General features: G+C 46.4%; 4 protein-coding genes across 5 annotated transcripts; 2 read left to right on the forward strand and 2 right to left on the reverse strand.

Annotated features, from left to right (window-relative positions):
- Positions 1–1,530: 1,530 nt before the first annotated feature.
- Positions 1,531–2,556, reverse strand: LOC141033436 (uncharacterized). Its single transcript, XM_073506277.1, has 3 exons — positions 2,274–2,556; positions 1,903–2,082; positions 1,531–1,778 (listed from the first exon to the last, which is right to left on the reverse strand). The coding sequence occupies exons 1-3, from the start codon at positions 2,554–2,556 to the stop codon at positions 1,531–1,533; spliced, it is 711 nt and encodes a 236-aa protein (XP_073362378.1).
- A 2,340-nt stretch (positions 2,557–4,896) lies between these two features.
- Positions 4,897–9,004, reverse strand: LOC109753152 (uncharacterized). The gene is made up of 2 exons (XM_020312073.4): positions 8,620–9,004; positions 4,897–5,271 (listed from the first exon to the last, which is right to left on the reverse strand). The coding sequence occupies exons 1-2, from the start codon at positions 8,800–8,802 to the stop codon at positions 5,122–5,124; spliced, it is 333 nt and encodes a 110-aa protein (XP_020167662.1). The 5' UTR covers positions 8,803–9,004; the 3' UTR covers positions 4,897–5,121.
- Positions 9,005–15,930: 6,926 nt separating this feature from the next.
- Positions 15,931–18,348, forward strand: LOC109753143 (sm-like protein LSM3A). Its single transcript, XM_020312066.3, has 3 exons — positions 15,931–16,184; positions 16,849–16,944; positions 17,974–18,348. The coding sequence occupies exons 1-3, from the start codon at positions 16,068–16,070 to the stop codon at positions 18,052–18,054; spliced, it is 294 nt and encodes a 97-aa protein (XP_020167655.1). The 5' UTR covers positions 15,931–16,067; the 3' UTR covers positions 18,055–18,348.
- A 599-nt stretch (positions 18,349–18,947) lies between these two features.
- LOC109753142 (soluble inorganic pyrophosphatase) lies at positions 18,948–20,877 on the forward strand. 2 transcript variants are annotated; one of them, XR_002230417.4, is made up of 8 exons: positions 18,948–19,237; positions 19,361–19,455; positions 19,527–19,634; positions 19,783–19,848; positions 19,963–20,083; positions 20,182–20,263; positions 20,374–20,540; positions 20,624–20,877. XR_002230417.4 is itself a non-coding variant. In XM_020312065.4 (7 exons), exons 1-7 carry the CDS (start codon positions 19,102–19,104, stop codon positions 20,414–20,416), a joined length of 651 nt encoding a protein of 216 aa, XP_020167654.1. In that variant the 5' UTR covers positions 18,948–19,101; the 3' UTR covers positions 20,417–20,877. The 2 variants fall into 2 exon arrangements, 1 of the variants encoding a protein (XP_020167654.1); XM_020312065.4 differs by having other exon boundaries at positions 20,374–20,877.
- The last annotated feature ends 2,132 nt before the right edge of the window (positions 20,878–23,009 follow it).

Consider the following 23,009-nt stretch of genomic DNA (forward strand, 5'->3'; position numbering starts at 1 on the left):
AATCCAGGTCAGAAAACACGTCCCCTTGTCCACTTGGCTCTGAGCCTCGCAACTTGACAGCAATAATGCAATTCACAATGCAGTAAACCACCAAACCTATGTAGAAAATACAACTTTACCGTGCATGGATGGATAGAGGCATGGAAGCACAAAGCAACGACACTCAACTTCACTTTCAACTTTGTCGTCGCCGTGCACGCTTTCCGTTATTCGGGAGTGCTTTGTACTCTACAGCACTAGTACTTGTAGTCAGCAGTGTGCACCTAACTTGTGATGTTGTTGTTCGTGATTAAACAAACCCGCGTGGCAGAATCCGTGCAGGCAGGGTCGGCGGTCCGCCGGCCGGCGCGGAATGTGAGGGCGCTTGGAAAGCCGTGTGTGTGACCGGACCGGAGCCGCGGCCGTGCGTGCCGTCCTCGGCGCTCGCCGTAACCAAAAGCACCTTTCACTTATTAAAAAGCCGCCATTAAGGGTCAGTGTACCATCATCCTTAATCAATGTAACGCGGAGTGGTGGAAGACTGGTTTACAGTAACACGCCTACGTCTCTCAACCGTACTACTAATGCCCCGTTTGGTTCATAAGGCTGGTCATAGGGGGGAGTAACTTAGACTAGTAACATGCATATGTTACTAGTCTATGTTACTACCTCTATAGTGCATAATATCATAGATTAGTATCATAAATGGTCTCATTTATTGTCATGCATGACACATAGTAACCCCACATTTATTATGTTACGGTATCTACCTATGTTACTATAAACATCTCTCTTTTTTAATTGCCTGCCACATAAGCATGTTCGCGAGTCCCAAGTACATGATACTACTGATGTTACCCCCACTATGGCCAGCCTAAGTCCTAGTAGGACTTTTTCTAGTTCCAACTAAAAAGTCCCTAGTCTCTAAAAAGTCCCTCCCTGTTTGTTTCCAGAGACTAAAAAGTCCCTAGTCCCTCCCTAGAGGTTATTAAATGACATGTAAAAGACAATGTTACCCCTAGTCAACACCATGAGACGGCGGGGCAATAAGTGCAGGGAGGGGCATTTTTGGAAAAGTCCCAAAAAAGACTCTCCTTGAGAGTCTTCTTTATTTAGTCCCAAAAAGCAACTTTTAGTCCCTAGTAGTCCCTCCTGTTTGGTTAAAAAGTCTCTAGAAGGGACTTTTTCTAGTCCCTACACCAAAAAGTCCCTGGAAACAAACACCCCCTAAGGCCAACTCCAGCGCACAACCCCAAACGACGTCCATTTTGCTCAGATTCTGCCCGTTTGTGTAGGGCAATGGGGTCGTGTCCGGGCCTGTCCTGTGATGCGGTGGCCGTGCGCCTAATGCACGGACTCATCCTTTGGCCCAATCTTGTCCGCCACGGCCAAAAATGCTTTCATATTTCAATGTTCAAACCTAGTTTGCACGTCCAAATATTAATTGTCTGAAAATAAAAATAGTTTTACAACTCAATCGAAATTGTCTCTAATAAAATAAGTTTACAACCAAATCGAAATTGTCTCGAATGAACATAAGAACCAATACATCTACTGGTTGCCAATGTGAGTCCACACATGCTCAACCAAGTCATTTTGAAGATCCAAATGAGTGTGCCAATCACGCAGTTCATGATGAAATTGGGCAAACTGTTCAAACGTTGCCGGTTCTTGGTGCAGGGGCTCAACATTTTCACCTTGAAAATCAAATCCTTGGTCGAAGATGTTGTTATCACGCTCGTCCTCGACGATCATGTTGTGCATGATCACACAAACAGTCATCACCTCCCAAAGATTCCCTTCATCCCATGTCAGTGCAGGGTTTCGAACGATACCCCATCGGGATTGAAGCACACCAAAAGCATGTTCCACATCCTTTCTAGCACTCTCTTGCATTTTGAGCAAATCTCTTTCTCTTCTCACCTTGGAGGTTCGAGATTGTCTTCACAAAAGTTGACCACTTAGGATATATACCATCAGCTAGGTAGTATCCCTTGTTGTACTGGTGGCCGTTGATTTCAAAGTTGACAGGTGGGGAGTGGCCTTCTGCAAGCCTTGCGAAGACTGGAGAACGGTGCAGCACGTTGATATCATTGTGAGAACCTGCCATGCCGAAGAAAGAATGCCGCATCCAAAGATCCTGCGAAGCCACCGCTTTTAATATGATAGTGCACGCTTTAACATGCCCCTTGTACTGGCGCCAAGCAAATGGACAGTTCTTACACTCCCAGTGCATACAATCTATGATGCCAAGCATGCCTGGAAAGCCTCTAGCTGCGTTGGTCGCCAACAACCTTTCTGTTCAGCGGCATTTGGCTGCCTCAAGTACTCAGGGCCAAACACTGCCACCACGGCCTTGCAGAAGTTGTACAGTGACAGCAGACATGTGGACTCACTCATGCGCACATACTCATCCACCAGATCGCCTGGAATTTCATATGCAAGCATGCGGATGGCCGCGATGCATTTCTGGTAAGAGGAGAATCCAAGCTTGTCAAGAGCATCCGTCTTGCACTCGAAGTATAGGTCATGAGCAACCACTCCCTCTCGGATACGATTGAATAGATGCCTTGCCATACGAAAACGGCGTCGGAATTTATCCGGCCTGAAGAGCGGGGTATTCGCAAAGTAATCGGCATAGAGCAGGGTGTGGCCTCTCTCTCTTTTGCGGTTCAGGTTGGGAGCACTGCCAGGGACTGGCCCCCTGTACCGAGGAAGCTGCCGTTCAATGTGGTCGTGAACGACTAGTGCAGCCACCACAAGATCTTCGTCATCCGAGGACGAATCGTCCGATGAATAAATGAAGTGGTGGAAGAAAAATTCATCTCCATTGTCCATACCTTTGTGGGCAAAGTGTCAAACACCTTGCGGTCGTGGTGGCAAAGAGGTCGCGATGATCACCTCGATGCAGCAGGGATGGTTGGCGGCCGACTACTGGCCGCTCTGGAGCACTCGACGGAAGCTGTCGTGGTCCATATCCGGCGCCGGCGGCGGGATGGGGCGGGGGAGAGCGGGTGGGGGCATTGGAGGCGAATGGGCTGCTAGTATCCCCGACAGGCAGGCCACGGGGAGGACAAGGGCGGCCAGCCCGTCCGCGCGATGTCCGTTTCACCCCAAACTCAGCGTAAATTTGGGCCAGAAATGGGTCGGAAACGGAAAAAATCCGAACATTTGTTCGTTTGGGGCCATGCGTTGGGCCGCGTTATTCGTCCGTTCTATCTTAAATGGATGCACCGGACGGAATGGGGCGGCGCGCTGGAGTTGGCCTAAATGATCGAGCTCTCATTCAGCTACTACTAGCTCCTGTGAGGAAAAATATTGACGGAGCTTTCATTCCGACAAGTCGTTGAGTGAAAGTTGCAACTTGGTGTGATACGCACCATGGCGTACGTTTGATGTGAAATCGTGCTGCTGGGATCGAGCCACCGGCATGGGAGACCCAGTCGTGACGGTGCACCGATGGAGCACGTGGACCGGCGAGCCGGAGTACTACTGCTACCACTACACTGTTAGGCTACAGTCGTGTGTCTACACTCTACAGTTAGGCTACTAGTGGAGTACGTACCGCCGAGTACTACTAGCACTCCGTGCTGACTGCTGAGTAGTCGAAGCTTGTCTCTTCCGCCCGGGGGGACGGTCGGAGAGGCCGGCGCCCGATACCGCCACGTGCACCGTCACGGTGCCGGTACCGGCCCGTGCGTACGCCATGCATGCGGCCGTAACCCGAACGGAAAGCTTTCCAGCCATCTCTCCCGAGCCGGGAGCGATGCCGTGCGTCGTCGTACGCCGGCGTGGGACGCGTGACGCACCAGAACGCCCGTGCGTGCACTACAATACAAAAGCAGTTTGCTCGAAAGCCGCTGTCGACGACGCGTGAGACCGAGAGCACGCGCCGGACTCTCCTCCCTCTCGGGCCAGCCCGGAAGGCGCCGCGCAGCTGCCGCTCGCTTGATCGATCGATCGACCTCGGCGTGGTTCCCGTGACAACTCAGCCGTGCTCCATCCAGCGGCGCGGTCGATCGTATGCGCGTGGTGTGGCGCTGTCAGCGTATGCACGGGTGATAGGCACATGACACATCATGGTGACGATGATGACAATCGGTTGGTGGGCTGTGGCGAGACTCGTCATGGAGTCCTAGATTGGAACCGCTGATGTGTGTGTGTGCGCGCGTATGATCGGCGGCAATCGGATCGTCTTCGATCGCGCTCGGAATCTTATCTGCACGCCCGATCGCCGACCGAGTTGACGTGGTGCGCGATCAAAGGATCATATCGCCAGTAGTAAAGCCCATCGATCGCACCGTCGAGTCAGGAGCACCCAAACATGTCGGGGTAGGGGTCACGGGGAAGTTGGTCTCACTCACCCGTAGCCGTTTGATTGATTGTGATGTAAAAAAAAAGATGTACTGGCCGGTAAAAAAACGTTTTGAATGGCTTGATTCCGTTACATGGGCACGGGATGGACCACGACAGTGAAGTGGCATCAATGAAACCCGGCCCAGCCCATCATTCGCTGGTCAAATGCGACCGCAACGACCGGGTAATTAATCGCGCATCTAGCTAGCTAGTCGTTGCCCTGTTGCACATGGTTCGACGACCTCACTCCTTTCATCAAACGGGGTACTACTGTAGTACGGAGCTTCGTACAAATTCCTTCCTTGACCACAACACATAACACATGTTCTCTCTGAAACACACGCCATGTTTGATTGTTTCCTCCGGTTAAGAATCTGAACATCAGACTTTCAGGGACAGTACACGAGAGAAGCGTGATATTTTTCAGAATATGAGGCCAGTACAGATGCCCTGATTATTCGGCGCATTTGCTCAGCCAATCCGCTTCCCATTCGATATGTTTAGGCAGCATAAGATAGCAGCGTACATCAACGAAGCATAATTCATTTTTCAAAAATAAAATAAAATCGAAGGACAATTCATAATTCCATTCCATCCTGCCAACAATCCAGAACGAAAATGAAGCGACTGTATGTATACACCAAAAGCCGGGAAGCGCAAAAAGAAAAGCTGCCACAATGCAGCTCCAGAACTACTGTTCGTCCCAAAACAAACTCTGAAAATTGTACACCCAAAGTAATTGAAGCGGACCACGTTACAACAAAACCTTCATTTCAAAACTTGATATCAGTCGACGCTGGCCGGCGTGGACGTCGGAAGTTCGCCGGCGGAGGGGGCCTCCTCCGCCACCGTTTCCTTCTCCTTCGGGGGCTCCGTGCCCTCTGTTTCCTTCGGTTCTTCCTGTTCTTTCGTTTCAGCTGCTGCGCTGGTACCCTCCTGTTGCACGGTGGCAGTACACGGTATGGTTTAGCAAGTTATTGTTGACATGAATATGCACACCAAATTTCTTATACTGCACCTATTAGTTGCCAGGAAGTTCAAGACTTTCTTCTGAACTTATGTGGCAGTACTAAACCTTTTGAGTAATTGCTTCCAAAAGAACTTTTGAACGACGCTTATTATGGATCAGAGGGAGTAGTAAATTGCTTCTCTCACTGGTAAACACACAAAAAAATTCTGGAAAACGAACATTCTCCCTACAATGTTCCAGCGTGAACCAGCATACGCCATTGAATTTCGGTTAGCTGCCCGCTCATGAATATGATGCATGAGTGGTATCAGCATGGCAAAGTGGAAAGACCCAAGAGCGATGCGCGACACAGGGTGTCGTGCCATAGTGCGCCACAAAAAGAAAAGATTTACCATATTATAAGTTCCCCAAAAATAGTCATCTTCTTTAAAATGAAAGTCATTTTTGTGTTGTCTAAGTTGGACATTATGGCGTTTGGAGTTGCACGAAACAAAATTGTCTCTATAGTTGTCTAAACTTAACACTAGATATCAATGGGCGCAGAAGACATCAAGCGCCTGATGTTCACATGTGCTGGTGCGAAGCAAGTTTGGAACTCTGTTGGTTTACTGGACATCATTGAGGAGGCTACAAGAATTGACATGTCAGGTTCAGTGGTTTTGGAAGAACTCTTGAGACGTCCTGGCAACAAATCTCCTGTCCTTGGTCATGTCGGCTTAAAAGAGATGGTTATCACGGGAGCCTGGTATATCTGATGGTAGCGGAGAGAATTCGTAAAAGGTGCGAATGTGGCACCGCCGATGCAATCGGCTTTCGGTATTCAAGCTTTGGCGAGTAACTTTGGTGCTGCTAGTGTGAAATTAGTACCACATGAAGTGTCATGGACCAAGCCGCCTAAGCAGACTTACAAACTTAACACTGATGCAGGTTACGTTGATGGCTTAGGAGGAGCGGGTGCGGTCATTCGTAACGATGCTGGAGAAGCGATTGGTGGTACTTGCGAACCGCTTCGGCACATCCATGATGCAGCAACAGCCGAAGCTTTGGCTCTCCGGATGGGGTTAAATCTTGTGGAAAGAATCGGATGCTCGCCAATCATTGTAAAAACAGACTCACTGAAACTAGTTGAGGCTTTTAATGGAGTCACTCAGATATGGAGTCCTTACTCAGCGATCCTTGCGGAGTGCTTTCAAATTGCTCACATGATAGGAAATTTTTCATTGCAATACCGCAAACGGGAAGCAAACTATATGCCGCACAATTTAGACATGCTTTTACTACAAATTCTGTAATTTTCTGGTCACCTAGCTTTATTGCCTCGGATGTAATTCACGATGTAACACTATTGAAAAATCAATAAATGCGCCATGAAGGCTTTCCCTCAAAAAAAAAAACCTTAACACTAGACACGGTTAAGAATATGCAACTGCCCAGTTCTCAGTTAATAAGAAATGCTCGTTTAGGATCTTCGGTTTTGAAATAAGAAATTTTCGGTCACCTATATGTACATAAAAGCTAAAACAAAAAAGGCGAAAATAATCATGAAAAAATAAAGTAAAAACAATAGGAACAAACTCGGATCACCGTGGCCGAGTGGCAACCGGGCTTACTCCACACAAAGCGTCAAAGGCCTGTGTACATAAAGATCAATCCCGAATAGAACAACGGCCCAGACCTCGGAACCACATAGAGCAACTAATTAACGAGGGATTCTTCGGAAGCCTCACAACGATCAGCGTCACTTGGCGCGCTCTTATCTGCCCGCCACGTGTCGCGCTTTGGGCGCTCCCTCCGGGGTTTTTTTTTGCACGCGTTTTCGGCTTTTTAAACGGGTTTTTTCGGGTTTTTTGACCTTTCGGTTTTTCACCGGTCTTTCTTAACTTTTGGACCAATTTTTTTTCGGGAAATCTTTTTTTAGCGAAAAAACGTGTTTTTTTTCCTTTCGCAAGAGTCACGGTTTTGCTTCCGCGAGAGGCACGGTTTTGCTTTTGCGAGAGTCACGGCCGTGCCTCTCGGAAACGGGAAAAAAATAGAACGTTTTTTCCTTCCGCAGGAGTCACGGTTTTGCTTCCGAGAGAGGTATGCTTGTGCTTTCGCGAGAGGCACGGTCGTGCCTCTCGGAAACGGAAAAAAACGTGTTTTCTGTTTTTTTCTTCTTCCGAGAGAGGCACGGTTGTGCTTTCACGAAAGGTACGGCCGTGCCTCTCGGAAACGGGAAAAAACGTGTTTTCTGTTTTTTTTTTCTTTCACGAGAGGCACGGCTTTGCTTCCGCAAGAGGCATGGTTGTGCTTTCGCGAGAGGCATGGCCGTGCCTCCTCGGAAACGGAAAAAATGCGTTTTCTTTTCTTTTTTTTTTCTTTCGCGAGAGGCACGGTTGTGATTTCGCGAGAGGCATCCTTCGGAAAGGGAAAAAACCCGTGCTCCCTGTCTGGTTTTTTGTTTGATTTTTTTTTGAAAAAAGTTCATCAAAACCTATCAATATAGATCTAGTTTTGAAAATCTCGACGCGAGGAATCCAATGGTGAAAACGGTTCGAGATTTGGACGCACGGTTTAGGAGATAAAACATTTTGAATAAACGAATCTACGAAAAAAGAAAACTCTCAGGTTGCGACAAGTGGCGCACATGCAGCGCGCCATTTGTCACGACCTGGGAAGGTGGGAGTGATCTTTGCAACAAGTACTCCTTAACTAGTGATTTCGGCTATATCGGAAACATATCTGGTGCACCCACACTTGTGATGCTACCGGTGCACCGGATGCCATAAAATATTTTAAAAAATCTGAAAAAAAATCTAGCACGTTAACACTACATCGATGTATGATGTCACAAAATTTTGTATAAAAATTTAAAATATTTTTGAGATACAGAAATGATAAATTTAACATCAGTGTGATAATGGGCCAAATCTAAAGCCCAAGTTATGTTATGTACTATTTAGTGTTGAATTTTTCATTTTTGTTTTTCAAGTTATGTTTCGAATTTTGACTTCAAATTTTGTGATAACCTACATTAATGTCGTATGAGTGTGCTACATTTTTTTATTTTTTTTAAACATTTTAAAAACATAATATGACTTCGGTGCACCGGTAGCACCACAAGCTCCGGTGCACCAGATATTTTCTGGAGCTATATCGCCCAAACTCGAAAAACAAACCAAAAATATATATTGAAGAGTGAACAGAAAGACATGCGCTTGATAAACATCCAGGTGCCGGAACGCATATAGCAGTCTAGCCTAGAAGAAAAGACGTACTCCTACTAGAATTCGGTAGAAGTTGAGAGATGAACAAAACCTCTAGCTGCGCCGTACCTCACTCTGTTGCCCGACCACGACGTCCCGGCTAGCTTCCTCCGCAGGTACCTGTGCCTCTTCCACCACCGCCGGCAGCGCCGCCTCCTGTTCCGCGCCGGTCGCCGGTGCCGTCGGCGGCTCGGCAGGCGGGGGAGCGTCGTCGTCGCCAAGCGCCTTCGGCTTCAACCCGCAGTTCCCCATCCTCCCTTGGCTGTCTCTTGCCACGCAGCGCAACAGACGAGAAAGAAAATGGCGGAGGAAACTTAGAAGCGTGGTGAGTGGTGAAGACGACGTTTTATAAGCCTGCCGCCTGCTAAGAGTTCCGGTATCAACAATGATCTTCTTGCTGTGATGCTGTCGTGTGCGTGAGCTGGTATGGTTGGAGCTAGCGGCAACGATAGAATAGCTGTAATCAACAAATAAATTTATTGTTGTAGCCGGCCGTATTAGGGGCATTTGGCGTCGAACTATCGATGTGATGCGAACCGCGTCACGCGGATTCGTGGCATTGTCTCGCGGAGTCGTGGGCGGCACTGCAATTTTCTTTCTTTCTTGATCTTGAGCCGGTTTCAATTTTCAAAGGTCTCGATCATCAATTCATTAACCCCAAGAGTAGAGGATTGCTCCATTAATTAGGTAGACGTCACTATAGTTTCTGGTTCGGCCATAATTACCCCTTCGTAAAATTTCAGAAAGACCTACACGACCTACACTGTCATTTCCTCTGATTTTTTTACAGTTACATTTGTCTATCATTAACTAGGTAACAACGAACACATTCTATACATGACAAACAACTAGTAGTGCGGTTGCATGCATGCGTTCCCTAGTGGGGCTACATATACAATTGTGCGTACGTCTCCGGCCAGTGCGTCCTAAAATATGAGGAAGAGGAGGCTGAGGAAACCAGGCAAAAAATAAGGTCAAGAACAACCGAGTCCCTTGCTAAGTAAACATGCATGCATGCCTATTTTTGCCTCCTTTTGACCCTCTCCGCTCTCCGACCACCGTTAAACCATCCAAAGGCTACCAGGAGCGCGATCATCCTAATCCCGCTCCTAACCACTCATACCCAATCATCTCGACCTATAAAATCCTCTCCCAAGCATCGATCATCATCAAGCTAAATAAGACTTTCAAGTCCCAGCTAATAAAACCGTCATCAATAATCCCCCGCCACACCGCCGATCTCCACCGCACCACCGTCCGTCCGAAATGGAGATGAAGAAGATCGCCTTCGCCGCCCTCCTCGCGGCCGCCTCGGCCACCGCCGTCATGGCCTCTGAGGCTGCCCCTGCCACCAGCGACGCCTCCGAGGTGGCAATCGCCCCGGCCGCCCTCGTCGCCTCCCTCGTCGCATATTTCCTCTACTGAAGCAGCGGACAGTAGGGGAGGAGTTAATTACTAGCATTCATTGGCCGCTTGTGTGTATACATGCGAATGATGCGGTGTAATTTTTATTGTTTTCGTCTTGATGAGCACGGTTAACCGCTGATAGGTACGTGATACATGTACTTGTATCGGGTGGATGCTTAACCGTGCTGAACATGTTCATTTTCTCTTTTGTCAGATCACATCAACTTGTGTAATTGTTGTGATTTGTTTTATTTGTTGAATGCAATGTTTTCTAGTTCACTTTCATATTTCGCGTTGATCCTCATGTCATTTCAATGTCCTTCGGTCAAAATGAGGTAAAAAAAATTCAAAATGAGCGAATTTTTTGCATACGGCTCGTAAGAAGACCAATTCTCTCTATATCGCTCTCGAACGTTTTGGATAGCGCTGCATGACAATTTTTGGGTTGCACTCAAGCCATTCCAATATTCTATTATTTTCTTCTCTATAAACATTCCATTTACTTCTATTTTAAGAGCACTTATAAGAGTTTAAAAGACCATATCATGTGTAAACTAATCCTCTCTACTTACTACCTCTAACTAGTTCAACCACCACAAAACTGCGACTTGGTAACCCCTTGCCAACGGTTAGGCTTGCATGTTGCAACTCATAAATTTCCTTATTTTTTCTGAGCATAACCGAACTTAAATTATCAGTAATGTTATCTGGCGAACGTCAGCCGGGAGGGGTTTGCAAGTGAGCGCTTTTTCCTCACAGTTTTAGTTACTTCACGAGATCAAACGAATAAACAATGAGAGTAATGAAAATGCCTTCTTCAGAAGAAACCACCTTGTTGTTTTGAAGAAGTTGTCATCCCCTCACAACTAAAACCGGTGAAATCGTTCAAAATGCCACCCCTTCCAACGAACGTTCGCCGGCTAAGAGAGTCCTAAGTTATGAACATCGTTTGCTCAGCGCCGTTCGGGTTGGATAAGCTACCCGGAGAGTTTGTCAAGTCATTAGCTGTAAACCTGTGTAGTTCTTTGGTCTCACACACCATGATCTCAATCCACCCGGGTAATCATGGAACCGAATCAGCATTTGTATGCCGACTGGAAACCACCAGAATACAGTCTCTTCTGAATCCAGCAAACCTTACATGCGAGCAGTTACAAAGGAGAACACATCTCCATCCGTACGAGCACGAGGCGTCACAACGAGCATGGAAGGGACTAATAAGCACGCAGTAAGTACTGCCGCAGTACGTAATTAACCCGATCAACCCGCAGCATATATCATCGTTTCTTGCGGAGTTTGGCGATACCTTCCTTCACTTTATACCAGACGCACTCGCCAATCCTGTAGAACAGGACGTAGCCGCAGATGTACAAGCCTTCAAACACCTCCTGCGCGGCGGTCTTCCTCCTCGCCACTTCCTCGTCTCCCTGCTTTCCCTCGGCCTCCCCCGGCGCCTCCGGCTCGCCCTCCGTGGCGCCGTCGTTCGTCCTCGCCAGGGGGGAGCTCCACGACCTCTGCTCGCCGCGGGTCACATGCAGCAACGGCGACGAACAAGGCGCGACGGAGGTGATGACGCCGGGGAGGAACTTGCGGCATGCCTTGTTCGGAGCCGCCGCGTTCATAGCGCCCCTGTTCGGTTCGGTGGGGATCGGAGACAATCGGAGAGAATTGATCCCCCGTGACCCCCTCCAGTAATTGCCTCCGGTCCCCGGATTAGCCGAACGAGCCCTGAACTGGGGTGGAATGGCTTTGGAGCACATCTCTCTTGGTGTGTGTACGTGGGAAATCTGTCAGTCGACGAGGTATTCAACTAATTCAGGTCACATGACTCCATGGCGGATCGGATGGTTTTATACTAGTATCAATGGCAGATAAGATAATAAGCCGGGGGACGTCCCCTGGTGACTCAGAGCGGATTAGTGATCACTGGAAACCGCCTTGGCGCGGGGCTGAGCCTGACAAACACTTCGGTGTTTACAAGGTGGCTACTCCCTTGTAGTTTGCTGTCATACTGAGCATAAGCTGGCCCTTGACGTCGAATGCCCTGTCAAAAAACCATTTAACTAGTGAGTTTGTGTTCGATGTTTAGCATTGAACTTGTTTTATGGACAGGCGAGATCGCTGGTCTAACACATTTCCCCCGGTCTTTTCGTGGTGCCGTTCGTTATAATGCCATTTGAGAATCTCCATGGTAATCCTTCCTTTTGTTGCTGGGATCGTCATTTGAGGTGTAGGATAGGTGCAGTGTGGTTTATCCCTTCAAGCTCGGCGGGGCGAACCCTATTTGGGGTTGCAGGTGCCGGTTATTATTGTTTTCTGCAAACCGGCGCCTGCAGCCGCTTTATCTGGGCTCGGCCCATTTCGCGCTCGCCTCCCGTCCAACCCGCTATCTCTTTCCTTCACCGCTCGCCTCCTTCACGTGTTCAAGGCGCAAAAAATTGGTGAGAGCTGGGACTCGACCGAATATTTCCTGGTTTATTACATCGCACTGCAGTAACCAACCCCCCACAGGAGCTACAAGCGTTAAGTTCCATCACTTTCTTTCCTTATCATCTTTCTTTCGTTTTTTCTGTTTTTTGTTTTTTCATTTTCTTTTTTGTTTTTGTTTTTTGTTTTTATTTTTCCTTCTTCCTTGTTCGATGATTTTTTCCAAGTATATCTATTTATTTTCTAAAATTTATGAACTATTTTCTAATTCAATGAACTTTTTTCAAATTTGATATTTTTTAAAAATTTGTTAAACGTTTTCCAAATCTGATGAACTTTCTTTAAAATTCAGTGAACTTTTTTCAAGATTGATGAATTTTTTAATTTAATTTTCTGAACTTTTTTCAAAATCAATGAACTTTTTTCGAAAACGGTGAACTTTTAAAACTGTTTCATAAAGTTTTTTCTAAAATCGGTGAACTTTTCTTAAAAAATGATGAACTATTTCTGAAAATCGATGAACCTTTTTTAAGTTTGTGAACTTTTGTCTCAAAATCGATGAACATTTTTAAATTCATGATTTATAAAAATAAAATAAAAACTGAATGATAAATAAATAGCGCGGCCACACAAGTTCATGTAAGGTTAGCGCTAGTTAAAATCACTAGTTTCCAATGGCTGTGGTGGTCAGCTAATGTGGAACAAGCCTTGCGTCCCGGAGCGATGTGAGTTTGATTCCTTAAGCAGTATTTTTTTTCCACTTTTCTAGCGATTTTTGTTCGCTCGCTTTCCCATCACAGGCCGGCCCAGCAAGGTGATACGTCCATTTTGCATCATGCTTTTATATCGATATTTATTGCATTATGGGTTGTTATTACACATTATGTCATATTACTTATGCCTTTTCTTTCTTATTTTACAAGGTTTACATGAAGAGGGAGAATGCCGGCAGCTGGAATCCTGGGCTGGAAAAAGAGCAAATATTAGAGACCTATTCTGCACAACTCCAAAAGTCCTGAAACTCCACGAAAATCAGTTTTGGAATATATTAAAAATATTGGGCGAAGAAAGCACAAGAGAGGGGCCACCCACTGTCCACGAGGGTGGAGGGCGCGCCCCCTGCCTCGTGGGCCACCTGGAAGCCCCCCGATGCCCATCTTCTGGTATAAGGTGTCTTTCGCCCTGGAAAAAATCGGAAGGAATCTTTCGGGACGAAGCGTCGCCGTCTCGAGGCAGATCCGTGGCGAAACCAATTTCGGGCTCCGGCGGAGCTGTTTCTGCCGGGGAAACATCCCTTCGGGAGGGGGAAATCGTCACCATCGTCATCACCATCGACCCTCTCATCGGGAGGGGGTCAATCTCCATCAACATCTTCACTAGCACCATCTCCTCTCAAACCCTACTTCATCTCTTGTATCCGATCTTTGTCTCAAAACCTCAGATTGGTACCTGTGGGTTGCTAGTAGTGTTGATTACTCCATGTAGTTGATGCTAGTTGGTTTATTCGGTGGAAGATCATATGTTCAGATCCTTTATGCATATTAATACCCATCTGATTATGAACATGAATATGATTTGTGAGTAGTTACGTTTGTTCCTGAGGACATGGGAGAAGTCTTGCTATAAGTAGTCATGTGAATTTGGTATTCGTTCGATATTTTGATGAGATGTATGTTGTCTCTCCTCTAGTGGTGTTATGTGAACGTCGACTACATGACACTTCACCATTGTTTGGGTCTAGGGGAAGGCATTGAGAAGTAATAAGTAGATGGTGGGTTGCTAGAGTAACAGAAGCTTAAACCCTAGTTTATGCGCTGTTTCGTAAGGGGCTGATTTGGATCCATATGTTTCATGCTATGGTTAGGTTTACCTTAATTCTTCTTTTATAGTTGCGGATGCTTGCGAGAGGGGTTAATTATAAGTGAGATGCTTATCCAAGGAAGGGCAGTACCCAAGCACCGGTCCACCCACATATCAAATTATCAAAGTAACGAACGCGAATCATATGAGAATGATGAAAACTAACTTGACGATAATTCCTATGTGTCCTCGGGAGCGCTTCCTTTATATAAGAGTTTGTCCAGGCTTGTCCTTTGCTACAAAAAGGATTGGGCCACCTTGCTGCACCTTGTTTACTTTTGTTAATTGTTACCCGTTACGAATTACCTTATCATAAAACTATCTGTTACCGATAATTTCAGTGCTTGCAGAGAATACCTTACTGAAAATCGCTTGTCATTTCCTTCTGCTCCTCGTTGGGTTCGACACTCTTACTTATCGAAAGGACTACGATAGATCCCCTATACTTGTGGGTCATCACAAGGCGTTGCTGCGGGCGCCAGCTACCTGTTCGGGCGCTTAAGGCGCCGAACAGGCGAAATCACTAATTGAGGAATACTCATTGCAAAGATCACTCTCACCTTCCGAGGTTGTGACAAGTGGCACGCTGCATGTGCACCACTTGTCCTAACCTGGGAGTTTTCCCTTTTTTCATAGATCTGTTTATTCAAAACGTTTTATCTCTTAAACCGTACGTCTAAATCTCGAACCGTTTTCACCGTTGGATTCCTCGCGTCGAGATCTTCGAAAATAGATCCCATGTTGATAGGTTTTGACGAACTTTTTTTTCATGAAAAAACCGACCTGGGAGTATGGGTTTTTTCCTTTTCCGAAAGAGATACGTCCGTGCCTCTCGCGAAATCACAACCATGCCTCTCGCGGAAGGAAAAAAAGAGATCACACATTTTTTTTCTTTTTCGAGGAGGCATGGCCGCGCCTCTCACGAAAGCACAACCAGGCCTCTCGCGGAAGCAAAACCGTGTCTCTCACGGAAGAAACACGTTTTGTTTTCGTTTTCGAGGGGCACGGCCGTGCCTCTTGCGAAAGCACAACCGTGTCTCTCCCGGAAGCAAAATCGTGCTTCTCACAGAAGGAAAAAAATAAAAAACGCGTTTTTTTGTTTTTGAGATGTACGGCCGTGCCTCTCGCGAAAGAAAAAAAAACAGAAAACACGTTTTTTTTCGTTTTCGAGAGGCACGACCGTGACTCTCGCGAAAGCAAAACCGTGCCTCTCGTGAAAGGGAAAAAACAGAAAACACGTTTTTTTTCGTTTTCAAGAGGCACGGCCTTGACTCTCGCGAAATCAAAACCGTGCCTCTCACGGAAGGAAAAAAATAAAGAAAACGCGTTTTTTTTGCGCAATTTTTTTTGTTTCAAAAGCTAATGAAGACCGCTGAAAAACCGAAATTTCAAAAAAACCCAGAAAAAACCGTTTAAAAAGCCGGGAACGCGTGTGGAAAAATAAAAATATAAATCCGGAGGGAGCGCCCAGAGCGCGACACGTGGCGAACGGCTTAGAGCGCGCCAAGTGACGCTGATCATTGTGAGGCTCCCGAAGGAGCCCTCGTCAACTAGTTGCTCCCCCGAACAGGAGTTCCCCCCTGGGCGGGGAGCATCGATTTTTCAGTTTGCACAAGGAAGTAATATGGGCTAACATATTAGCTGAGTAGTAGCCCATAGATTACCAATATGGGCCCAGAAGTCCAAAGCCCAAGTAGGTTGTATACTGTACCTGTCCGACCCGGCAAGGGGAAAAAACGGAACGCCGCGGAAGTGAAAGAGCTCGCGATTCAGAAGCTAGGGTTTGGGGAGCGGGCAGCGGAAGCGGGTACCAGCCGGCGGCGATGGCTTCGGAGGAGGATGTGGCGGTGAAGGAGCCGCTGGATCTCATACGGCTCAGCCTCGACGAGCGCATCTACGTCAAGCTCCGCTCCGACCGCGAGCTCCGCGGCAAGCTCCATGTATGTTTTCTCGCCCCTTTTCGTAATTTGTGCTGTCGATCTGGGCTTGGTTGCATCAGGGCTCTTGTTTGTGTGTCCAGTATGTGCTTAGGCTGGCTTATGCTATTTAATAACTGATATTATTGCCTGGAGAAACGAGTTGCTGTGGAGTTGTGGTGTGTAAACTGAGCTTCCGTTTACTTATGGTTGAACTGTAAGGCATCAGAACCCGAATTTATCTGTGCGGGGCCTCATATGATTTGTCCTTTTTTTCCCTTCTATTGAAGACATCATGAATAACTGCTTACTGTAGATAAAGCGTAACATGCTGATTTGAAAGTTTTGAGTAGTGGAATCAGATGTATTGCAATGTAAGTAGTATTTTAATTTTGAGTTCACAGAAATATGTAGTCATCTCGGCATTTCATTGTAAGACTTCAGGTTGCTTAAGGGGTTATAACTTATTGCCCGTTGGGCATTATGATCATTTCACTGATTCGTTACAATTGTATACTTGAAAAAAACCTTTTGTGGGTTGTATGATGCTGCCCCATGGGCCATACGCTGTATTTATGCACTGTTATTCATTTGTACTACAGTTGGGAAATTTGACCCTGGGACATCAGTGTGGCCACTATTTGAGGTTCTCTGTTTCTAAGTTTCCTTTATTCTTCCTTCGATCCAGGCGTATGATCAACATCTCAATATGATACTTGGAGATGTAGAAGAGATAGTGACTTCCATTGAAATTGACGATGAGACTTATGAGGAGATTGTTCGTGTAAGTGCTTTCTTGTTCCTCAAAATTTTGAACTATATGCTGATCTCAGTTTGTTCAAATTCGGACTGCCTACTACTGTTTTTTTCAAATTGAAATCGTTAGTTATTCCAATATGTTTATCTAGTTTGTGCTAAAGATGTGTAGAGCCTCTCTGGAGTGAGAGTTTAGCACGATTACCATGATACTGCTTAACATGAAGCCATGGTTCATACTATCCTCAGTTCCTTACTCACATGTAATTTGGGAGGTGCACTATTACCATGATGCTGCTTAACGATAACCCAGTCTCAGTTGCATAGTAACGTGTAAAATGCTTTGTGTTTATAAATGAGCCGCCTTAACTGCTTGTATTCTGCTGGTAACATTTGTGTTATATTGCATACTAAGCATAGCACCATTTTTTTTGCTTACAGTTATTGTAGGTAGCCAGGGTTTTTGAACTTATTTAGTGAAACATTCTTTGACATATTACTAGATGTACCATGTGGGTCATGTCACTATGGTCTATTGGTCACTTTACAATGTACTCCCCCCGTTTGTGTTTACTCCGCATATAAGATTTGTTTGAAGTCAAACTACACAAAGTTTGACCAAATTTGTATTAAAAAAATTCAACATTTACAATATTGAGTGATATGGTATGAAAATCAATTTCATGATACATCTAATGCTATTGATTTTGTGTTGTGAATGTTGACATTTTTTTGCTATAAAGTTGTTCAAACTTTACGAAGTTTGACTTCAGACAAATTTTATATGCAGACTAAAAAGAAATGGAGGGAGTATACACGATAGTTCATCTTATTTTACTACTCGTACATTTTTTGCTGTTAAACCTGGTTACTTGTTTTCTTCATTTTGTTTACTTATACAAATCTGTGTGGTCACAGTTTCCATAGCTTGGGGTAAGTCGATACAACAACACAAAATGCTGTCAGATACTTCTAGCTCTGATTTGCAATAGATTTACAATCTGGCTGCGGATAGGCGATAGTCTTACTGATGTGTTTGCTATTCCATTGATTCCAGACTAGCAAGCGCACCATCCCCTACCTTTTTGTCCGAGGAGATGGCGTGATACTGGTTTCGCCGCCCTTGCGGACCGTCTGATGGCGTGATACTGGTTTCGCCGCCCTTGGAGACCGTCTGAAGTCAGGGCGGAACAACTACCATTCAATGGGCATTGGCAGCAGGGCTATCCGGATGACTTGCATCAGCTTATACATGATTCCTGGAGCATTGCTGGCTCGCGAGACACCGCATAGCTTGAGTTAATCACCCATGTATCCTGATACAAAGAACAAACAAACACAGAACTCGACTTGTGTTATGTAGATCCATCTGAATCCGGCACCTGTTCGTCCATTAGACCATATCACCACAGTGGAGGGAAGCTTCAGTTAATCATCCTCTCCCAACACCTTTTGACTGGAATCCAGTACAGTACGTACTCCGGGCCACGGACGGGGAGGGGCGAGCGGGGAGTATAAACATTCACTGCGCGTTCACAGTCCACAGTCAGATTTTTTTTTTGAGGAAACAGTCCACAGTCAGTTCACGGCGAGCTGATTTGTGCTTCGATGTGAAATGAAATAAATCTATTCGTCGCGAAACTAACCTGTGGTGGTGGGTGGGTCACTCCGTCCAGCCGGGCGAAACCCCACAAAGTTGACACGATGATCACGGCACGTCGATGAACATGGTGGCGTGTGCCCCCATCACGAGGAAAAATAATTTAAATTTGACCGCAGCATCGTGCCAGTGGCAGCTTTTATGTACTTTATTTAAGGTATGAACGAGGGCGCATAGTGCGTCGTGAGTGACTGGATGCTTTGATCGATCCATGCACGTTGCGCATGTGCAGGGGTTCTGCCCAGCCAGTTGCCGAGTTTGTTTATACTGTTATTATGTTTTTTGTTGACGGTGCACGTGTTGGTGTGATCGGTCTGGATGCGGGGCCGAAGCTTCGCACCGGCACGGCACCGCATACATCCGACGACGACGCGTTCACCGCTCGTCCCCCCGCCCCCTGCCAACTGCTCTTCTCTCCCCTATATATGCACGCCGGGCCGCGGACGTTTCGGCCATCCCGTCCTCGGAGCCGCGCAACGATCCAGCGCACGCAGCAGATTAAGCGGCGACCTCCTTCGATCGAAGATGAGCCAGGACAAGGCCGCCGGCGAGAAGGCGGCGGCGGAGCCCAAGAGGCAGACGCCGCGGCTCAACGAGCGGATCCTCTCCTCCCTCTCCCGGAGGTCCGTCGCCGCCCACCCGTGGCACGACCTCGAGATCGGTGAGCCCCTTTCTCCATTTCGTTTCAGATCCGTCCGTCCGGCCGGAGCTGTTGGTTGGTTGGTTGCTCACGCGGAACGCATGTGCTGATTGATTGATCCCTTGCGCGAATTGCCCGCTGCAGGCCCCGGCGCTCCGGCGGTGTTCAACGTGGTGGTGGAGATCACCAAGGGGAGCAAGGTCAAGTACGAGCTCGACAAGAAGACCGGGATGATCAAGGTCTGAAACTTTTGCCCTGTTAATTTGCATCGGCACGCATGAATGTGTTCTGAGATCATCATCTCTGCCAGGTTGACCGGATCCTGTACTCGTCCGTGGTGTACCCTCACAACTACGGCTTCGTCCCACGCACCCTCTGCGAGGACAACGACCCCATCGATGTCCTCGTCCTCATGCAGGTGAGTGAATCGACCAACACTCCAATCATGCTCCGGTTATGACAAGTGCAAATTAACAATCCTGTCAAGGCATCACCGTCTGCATTACCCACCGTTCTTTTTCTGACAGCCGCGTGTTAATTAATTATTTCATTTCATTTCAAACCAGGAACCCGTCCTCCCCGGCACCTTCCTCCGGGCCAGGGCCATCGGCCTCATGCCTATGATCGATCAGGCACGCTAAACCAATCCCTTCATCTCTGTCCAAGTGTTCAAGTCAACTTTCCAGCCACCATTTTGGCATCAAGCTTATATTTATATCATACTCTCTGCTATTTTTCTTAAACAGGGTGAGAAGGATGACAAGATCATAGCCGTCTGCGCCGACGACCCCGAGTACCACAACCTCAACCATCTCAGCGAGCTCTCTCCTCATCGCCTCCAGGAGATCCGCCGCTTCTTCGAAGATTGTACGCATACCATTGCTTGCCTTATCTCGCATTTCCACAACCCTTTCATGCATCTTCAGGCTTCAAGTGTGTGATTCTTGGCTGATCAAATCTTTCAGACAAGAAGAATGAGAACAAGGAGGTGGCTGTCAACGACTTCCTCCCCGCCGATGATGCTCGTGCTGCCATCCAGCACTCCATGTAAGCTCTCATCATTTTGGGGGATATGATCCTGTAATTAAAGACGGAGAGTCCTCGAGGCTCCAAGGCGTCGATTTATGTTGACAAAAATTGCTTTGATTCTTTTTCAGGGATCTGTACGCGGAATACATTATGCACAGCCTAAGGCAGTAGAGTGTGTACTATTACTATTTTTCCTTTGCCCTTCCTACTATGATGGGAAGCAAAGAAGATCCCCTCGGAACATTTGGGATCTGATGAACAACCAAGCCAGTCTGCATTTCTACATTCTTGCATTGTACTCCCTCTGTAAACTAATATAAGAGTGTTTAGATCACTACTTTAGCTATCTAAACGCTCTTATATTAGTTTACGGAGGGAGTATTAGCCATATTTTCCCATCACTGTGGTACTATGTATCTCAAGTTTGTATTCGAGACCTTGTGGTTTGGCTCGTGTATTATCTTCAGTTCTTACTGAACGGACAATAATATAACAATTTTCACATTGATATCTGAGATACTGTGGTAATGCCATATCTCAAACTTGTATTCTAGACCTTGTGGTTTGGCTCGTGTACCTTGAGTTCTTACTGAAGGAACAATAATATAACAATTTGACACATTGATATCTGAGATACTGCAGTACTACCTACCTTAAATTTGTATTGAAGACCTTGTGGTTTGGCCCGTGTATCATCTTCCGTTCTTACTAACCGAACAATAATATAACAATTTGTCACATTGATATATGAGCTAAGTGTTTTTTCACTCTTTGTCAGATTGATTATTTCCAAACTTCAAAATTGAATAAGCTGACCCCATCTTTTTAATTCCGGACATTGTGTGTTCCTCATTCCATTAGGAGTCGTACCAATGCTAACGCTGCCTAGTTTCCTAAGAGGACATGTGGCCATCCAGGTCATCTTCCGCAACATCATGTACTTGTAGAATGGATGCTAAACAAATTCAGAAGTTTAAACCTATTTGTTTACTGAGTGTGAGTTTAAAATAATTAGTAAAGTGTCAATGAATAGACTTAGCAAAGTGGTGAGCCCTGTCATCTCACAAACTCAACACAGGATTTGTGAAAGGAAGATATATCATGGAAGGTGTGGTTGTTCACTTGTTCTACATGAAGCTTTAAATTCTATCCATCACTAGAAACAAAATGCCCTTTTGTTTAATGTTGATTTTGAAAAGATTATTGATAAGATAAATGTGTCCTTTTGTCTATCAAATGTAGGAACGTAAAGGTTTCCCTTGATAAGTGGTTTGATCGGATCATGTGTACCATGAGAGGAGGTCATGTAGGGGTCAAGGTAAATGATAATATTGGTCCTTATTTTACAACTCATAAAGGCTTGAGGCATGGAGATGCCCCCTCACTTTATTGTTTTTTTTGAACAATCACCGGGGGGGGGGGGGGGGGGGAGAGGATCCCCACCTGTATATATTACTCAAAAGGCCCAAGGGGCAAGTTACATTACGGGTTACAACGAGAGGATAGGTATAGGCGCCAAGACACGGCAGCCTCCCTACTGACGGGGTCCTTAAACCTAAAGGCCCAAAGCGTGAAATCCGAGATAATGTTCCGAAGAGTATCTAGGGGTGTGTGTTGTTCATTGCGAAAGACACGAGCATTCCTGGAATCCCACAGTTTCCATAGAATGGCGAGGGCGACGGTGGGCCAAATGTTGATGTCGAGGCCGACCGGTGTTGTAGTATCCCAAAGAAGGTTGATGGAGTGAGGTTGCTGCAACCCCAAGAGGGCCCAGACCTGTATCGCGCATGGGCAAAGAATGGCGACGTGCGCGGCGTCCTCATGGGTGAGTGTGCACCGCGGGCAGACCGAGTCAGATGTGATGGTCTTCCGGTGTAAGTTCGCCATCGTGCTCAACCTGTCACGACAGAGAAGCCAGCCGAAGATCTTGACCTTGATAGGTGCCTTGGAGCTCCAGATGTACCCTGCGTTGAGATCGAACTCGTGGTCGGAGGAGAGCAACGAGTAGGCGCACCTCGAGGAGAAGGAGGATCCGTGGTTGAGGAACCTGTCGTCGGGCGCGTCGTTGGTGGCAACATCCTGCAACAGAGACAAAACAGACGCAAGCTCTACAGAAGCAACATTGGTTAGGCGGTTCCGCAGAGTAGCGAGTAAACCATTATGCATGACATGTGATACCAGTACTGAGGGTGAGGTGGAGTGGGAGAAGAGGTGTGGGTAGGTGTCTGCTAGTGGGGTCGAAAGAAGCCAAGCGTCCAGCCAGAAGAAAGTGGATGTGCCATTGTTGGTGAGGACAAAGGAGATATCGCGGAGGGGGCGAAGTTGTTTGTTTACGATTTTCCAAAGGTAGGAGGGGTTGTGAGGTTTATTTTCGAAGTCGAGACCCTCACTTTATTGTTGGACTTGGCCGTTGACGCTTTGGCCATTATTATGGACAAAGCTAGACAATATGATTTTGTCAGGGGAGATTTGGGAGAAATTTTAGATAGGGGACTTAACATGTTGCAATATGCTGATCACACCATTTTCCTTTTGCAAGATGATGAAAATAGTGTCAGATATATCAAATTTATCTTATGTGCAGTTGAACAAATATTGGGACTGACTATTAATTTCCATAAGAGTGAGCTTTTCCTTTAGAGTGGCTATGTAAAAAACTACTCCCTCTGTATCAAAATGTATCATAGTGCAAAAAAAGTCTTATATTAAGTTACAGAGCTAGTAGATTATATCCAGAAATCTTCACATGTGAATTGGGCCCTGT

This window comes from Aegilops tauschii, chromosome 1 (assembly GCF_002575655.3).
Source record: "Aegilops tauschii subsp. strangulata cultivar AL8/78 chromosome 1, Aet v6.0, whole genome shotgun sequence".
Lineage (NCBI taxonomy): Eukaryota > Viridiplantae > Streptophyta > Magnoliopsida > Poales > Poaceae > Aegilops > Aegilops tauschii.